General features: G+C 36.9%; 1 protein-coding gene across 1 annotated transcript; it reads right to left on the reverse strand.

Annotated features, from left to right (window-relative positions):
- Positions 1–132: 132 nt before the first annotated feature.
- LOC113283108 (inositol phosphorylceramide glucuronosyltransferase 1-like) lies at positions 133–5,222 on the reverse strand. The gene is made up of 10 exons (XM_026532262.1): positions 4,682–5,222; positions 4,104–4,224; positions 3,826–4,011; positions 3,555–3,718; positions 2,653–2,760; positions 2,238–2,375; positions 2,005–2,145; positions 1,181–1,460; positions 961–1,084; positions 133–508 (listed from the first exon to the last, which is right to left on the reverse strand). The coding sequence occupies exons 1-10, from the start codon at positions 4,931–4,933 to the stop codon at positions 367–369; spliced, it is 1,656 nt and encodes a 551-aa protein (XP_026388047.1). The 5' UTR covers positions 4,934–5,222; the 3' UTR covers positions 133–366.
- Positions 5,223–6,226: the final 1,004 nt, after the last annotated feature.

A 6,226-nucleotide genomic window follows, 5' to 3' on the forward strand; every position in this document is an offset into this window, starting at 1 on the left:
TCTTTCACATTTCTTTCCGCAAAATAAGAAACACTAGTTTGGACTTTAGAGGTCCTAGTCCTGGAAACAGAAAATAAATGGCTCATACTTATAATTTAACTTTTTGCGGATAAGAAACCAAGTTGCAAAAAGTTCAACGAATTGATACTCTTTCACTTCACAAATAGGAAGGCAGGAATTTTGGATTAGAAAAATTACAAACTAGAGAATGATCTCAGTTGTTAGCCTAAAGCAATATCTAGGGAAGTTATAAAAAACTTCCTAAAAGGCCTGTAATATTTTACAAAAGTGAAACTAAGAAAACAAAAACATTAAGATAGATTACAAAAAATCAACACAGCGACCATCATTTCTTAGTTTGTACACTTAACATATTAAACAAAAACTTCTTGTCCGAGGAGCATCACGCTCTTCCCAGCCCCTCAAAAATGCTCTGATTGCCAGGTGCTCTGAGGAGTATGTCATAAAAGAGGCCAAAATGATTCCACCAGCAACCATTAATCCCAACCTGTCAAAATCCACAATGTGTTTAGAAATGAAACTTAATGACCACAAGCACTGAAGAATAGAATAGAAGAGAAGACCCAGTAAGCCACCACTAGTACTGAAGAAAGTGAAAGCCTCGGCTTTTTCTCTATATTGGTTCTTGTAATCGCACAAAACTACAGAACACATCTAAAACTAGATCGTGCAGTTGGGACGTATTTCTCGCAAAGATCAGTGACAGAAGCTTAAGGAAACATACTTTCGAAGGCAGGCAAGAATCTAATTTCTTTGATCCTGACCAAAAATAATAGAAGGACAGTTTCCTGAGCAGCACTGCCGAAGGATCACAAAGCAGTTTCACATCTACTAAGTTCATTCTCCGCTTAAGTGGAACTCAAATTGGTTGGTACATGGTATGAATCTTTCAGGACAATTATGCATGAATAAATTATTCTAATAAAATTAGTCAATTACCTTGGAAAAAGTGCAGTTATCCCAAATAGGCATGGCAATGAAGGAGCAGTAACTGCTAGGAATGCCATCCCTAACCCATAGTACCACGAGGCAGCATCACAGGCAGAAACATGTCGTTGATGACCTGTACCAGGAAGAAGTATTATCAAGACAAGAAATCTTTACGAGCTAACTGAATGTGGGCGTGCTGTTAACAGTAAACTACGCACGGAAAGCATACCTTTACCAGCTTCATAAGCGAAAGACTCAGAGTTGGTAGAAAGAGCTCCTGCATGAGCTGATGCTGATTTCCCCCACTTATAAATTAGATGAAGATATCCTCCAAATGTTACAAAGAATATTGTGAACGTCCACTCATACACCAGCAACAAACCTGTCCACGGCATCACTTGCCGAGGAACAAGTGAAAATGCAAGTCCAAGTGACACTAGAGCAGCCGTGAAGCAAACCAATATAGACAGTCCCCCCAAATAAGCAGGCGGGTGCGACCCAATAGGAAACTGTTGACATAAAAAACAAGAGTTTTTTACATTACACATACATGGCGGATATTTACTTTCACGAGATCAATAATGTACCTATCATGCACTACACTGGCCTTAGCCTTAATAGACCATAGTGGAACTTTGGACCCAATGCCAGGCCAAAATAAAGCACAGAAAGACCTCAGTATTCTAGAAAAGTCCTCAGTATCGACAAACTCCTATGGTGTCCATAATTATCTTGGTATCTATGTCCCAGCTAAACCAAGCGGACTTATACCCATGGATTCCTACATAATTGTGCTCTTGGGGTCAGTTGCTATTGACTGACTGCAGTTTAGAATGTTTAAGCTAGACTGCCTTGGAGTTATATAATATACTAAATTATATATGACTTATAAAAATCCTTATAAGATAATTATCGTATAATATAAGTCAGGCCCTATATATTGTTCCAGTGATAAAATTGTTTAGGAGTTGGAAGTATGTTGAAACCAAGGATAGATTAACAATGACGTATAATCGTATATCTCATTCGCTGGACGGGAAAGAGAAGGACTACCTGTTCCTTGGAGCTAATTATAGATGTGGGAGAAACACCAACAGCAGAATAAGCAAGACCGCCACCAGATCTGAATCTATAGTAGACATGTCTAATATTGTCACACAACGAGTTGGTAGAAACAAAAAAGTCCTTTTGCATCTGCAGGATAAACCATAAGCATTTGTTTTAAACCAAAATCCCATGTCTTCTGTATTTGCTCAGAAACTTAAAAATGAAGAAAGCCAACCAACCTTAGTGAAAGACCGATAGAAGCAGAAAACAAGAGCAAGTAAAGGAAGCAGAAAAAGAAATTTGACAACGCGGTCATCATTAGGGTTGCTGCCACCTCCTGTTCCTGGAAGTGTTTCCTGGAGCTGTTCCCGAACATTCTGTGTAGCACCAGAAAGCTAAGAAGTCAAAAACAGTTCCTCGTCTATTTTCTTTCTATAGTTCCTATTTGCTATAGTTGTCTAATTTAAAAATATTCCTAGTACGATGTCAGGAAAACCATCCCCAGACATATGCCACCTCTCATCACAGTCACATCATGCACACGACAAGCACAAACTAACCTACACCTTTTAATGCTACAGACTAACAACCCTCCAAGTCCAGTAGGCCATCACACATGCAAACAAGAATAATGTTAAAGTATGAAGCAAATACCTGCCAGACATCAACCGGTTTTAAAAGCCATGACGTCCACCAATCCCAAGGTTTAAGGGGACCAAGCGTGTAGTGGATAACACGGAGTTCTTTTTCTTCTACCATCCACTGCAATATAAAATTTAGCAATTGAGAAGCTAGGGCATTGAAACTTGAAAGCCTAACTCAAAAAAAAATGGTGCGTAAAGTGAATGCCCAGATTAATATAATATGGGCAATCATCATTTTATTTTTATTTTTCTCTTCGGGACAAAATAGAGCCTGTAGAGCAATCATCTTGAGCCGAATACTGTAAGTACACAGCTAACACAGGAAGAAGATGACAAAGTTCTTATCAGGGTAACGATATTATGACAATTATCATCAAGCATTTAACACACCGGTAATAAGAACAAAATATACTTCTTCCTACTACTAAAATATCCCCAGTTCCCTTCAAACTGCTTAACTAAGAAATTGTTTGTGTTTTGGTCAATCTGTTTAAACCCGAATTATGGCCTAATACCATTTCATATGCAATTACAGCCACCGGTTGTACCCTTTCCTCATACATCACCTAATTTCAATTGTTCGATCATTAAGGTAGCGTATTAAGCGGTGGGCAAATCTATTCCGCAGATAAAGGAAGGAAATGTGACAAATATCATGTGAGCATGGCCTATAAAACTACACCAGAAGTATAACGATGCCGCATGGTCATGCTTCCCATGTTGGGTTGTCTCACAAGAACATTAGAAGGATAAGTTTGTAAAAGAAACCACAAAAGGAATTTTACGATCATATTCGACTCTTTTATTACTCAAAACTACAAAATAGGAGCTATGAAACAGTTAATGTATGTAAGTCCGGTAATGTTGTAGCTTCAATCCGTACACCTACTTGCGTTATCAGTAAGTTCTGACCTTATTAGCCAGCATGTAGAGACCAACATCTGCATTATATAAGGTAGATAGTCGCTCCATGTCAGGCACTGGCCTAGATTTCATCACCTCTGGCGATAAGTTCGGTTCAAAAACATGTGCATTGGCAAATCCAGTGAAATACGAGTTCAAAAACCCTTGATCTCCTGTAAACATAAGAAACAAAGGACTGATTAAATTACACCCTCTGGTATCATGTGCCCAAGTGTGGTGAAGGCAGTCAATGTACACAAAGCAAAAGAAAGAGAAAAACCTCCTGTATATGAATGCAATGTGGTAATTTTGCTCATCATATCCTTGAAAATTTTATCAGATGGCTCCACAACCATGACTCCTGAATTCATCCTCTCCGAATGCTTCAAATTTGCACAAAACTTCTGACATTTAAAAAGATCCTCGATACTCTTGACCACAATAGTATCTGCATCAAGATACACCACTGCACACAATAGTACACTGTGAGTATCATAAAAATACCACTAAATACAAACAAAGAAAATGAAACTCAAAATACATTGAGGAAATAGTTACCTTTGCTATACTTTGTCATGTTAAATATTTTTAGTTTTGTATACACTCCCCAAAACCTTTTAGGCCGTACTTGGTTGGGGTTAGCCAACAAACTTATTACCTCCACAATCCAACCATCAGCCTAGACCAATAATTCAAATCAACAAGTGTTAATAAAGAAAATTCACAAATCCAAACCTAGAATGATCAAATTCACTAAACATATAGAACAATAAGACTGAAGTTTCAAATACATCCCATTCTATAGTCAAACAACAAATGGATATTTCGGTGTAAAAACAAAACAAAGAATCAAAATCACATTCCCCTAGTCGTGTTACATTCTAACTGGATAACATTGTTCACAGTGTACCTATCTTGTAAGTTTAATCTACAAACTAAAATGGTTTTGTAACTCCATATTAAACCATCCATCAGCTCTAACTCAATGCATCAAAAATTTGAACAAGCCACTTCAATTTGTTAACCAGATAGATGTCCAGCAATAACCTAACATAACCTAGTTACTGATTAAGCTGTCTTCCACTTAAGTAGCAATAGAGAAGAAATTATTCAAAATTCAAAAATAAAGTGAATACCTGAAGGAGATCCTTAGCATAATCAGAGACCCCATCAGAGACTAAAACTACCATATCTTTTTTGGATCCAGTATCACGAATAGATTTCCCAAGAACACGAACACCAAGTAAAAACTCATCTCCATATAGAAGAGTTACATAAGCTTGTGGCTTTGTAGATCCAGTATTAGCAGCAGTAATTCCAAGTTGAAATAATGATGAGAAGATAACCAGAAAACCGAATAATTTCGAAATTCTGGATCTCATCATCATCTTCTTTAATTAACTAATCGCCCAACTCGATTTTCAGTACTATTACCAATACTCAGATATTTCGGGTATTTGGTAACCATGAAAGTAGTTATTCTGTAGTTCCGGAGAAACCCTAGAAGATCAGATTGATTATCTTCTTCTTCTTCTTCTTCTTTTCTTCTGTGTTTAGATTTTTTCGTTGCTCTGCCAGCGTTGTTGAAAAAACCTACTTCTATCGGGAATTGTATGTCTTTGGAAGAAATGAAACTATCTGGAAATTTCAGAAAGCCATGGCGGCCAACCTGTGTTTACTATGTGTGTGCTGCGTGGCCTGCCTCCTGCGTAATCATACGCATGGTCCCTGGTGTACATCACGTGACTCTTTTTCCTCATTTTCAGAGAGTTATGCTGAGACGAGGTGACGGTCGTGATAGCCTCCGTAAAGGTGCATTTTTTAGCCCTTAGATCTTATATCTAAATATACCCGTATCTCGAGACAATAAATAAAATTAAAAATATTCATTTTTATTTTTATTGTTTTAATCATACCACTTTATTTTATTTTGTTATCAAAATTTATTGCCACTTGCTGCAACAAATCATCTCTTTCTGGATTTCTAGAAACATAGATTTTATATATTTACGGAGAAAGATTGATTATGTTTGATAATAACAGTTTTGGAGGCTAATTATCCACAACTAGATTTTCTATTGGGAGTTGATACACTGACTGAAGCCTTCTCCCGAGAAAGCTCCCAATTGGGAAATGGATGGACGAGATGAAAGGCTCTACCATTTGGATTAGGAATGAGACATAGTGGGTCCCATTTTCTATCTCAATCGGGGAAACCTCGGTATACTTTCTCGGTTCTATCATTTTCGTTTTCTATTATCCATCAATTCGCCAATGCACATATAATAAGTGAATACTTTTGTCGCTAGTAGCACCAACATTTTGGTAATCCTGATCAAAATGATCCAGCGAATGAGAAGAGTCCAATGAATTAACTTCATAATCAGATTCAGGGAAATTAGTCTTCTTATATTATCATCACAATGATCGGTTGATTCAATTTAGTGGATTATTTTGTTCCATAATCTCGCTTGATTATTCAACCAAGGATGTATCATGAAACTTAATCGATTGATTCAGTTCTTCATGTTAGAAAAAAATGAAGAAAAAACTATCTTGTAAAGTTAATGAAGAAGAGGAAAGTAATCGAATAAAAATAATAAAAAACAATTCTAATATATTTTAATTTCTTAAACATGGTGTCGAGATGTGAATACACGTTGGATTAAGATCTAAAGGCC

The sequence above is a fragment of the Papaver somniferum genome, chromosome 5 (genome assembly GCF_003573695.1).
Source record: "Papaver somniferum cultivar HN1 chromosome 5, ASM357369v1, whole genome shotgun sequence".
NCBI classification, from domain to species: Eukaryota; Viridiplantae; Streptophyta; class Magnoliopsida; order Ranunculales; family Papaveraceae; genus Papaver; species Papaver somniferum.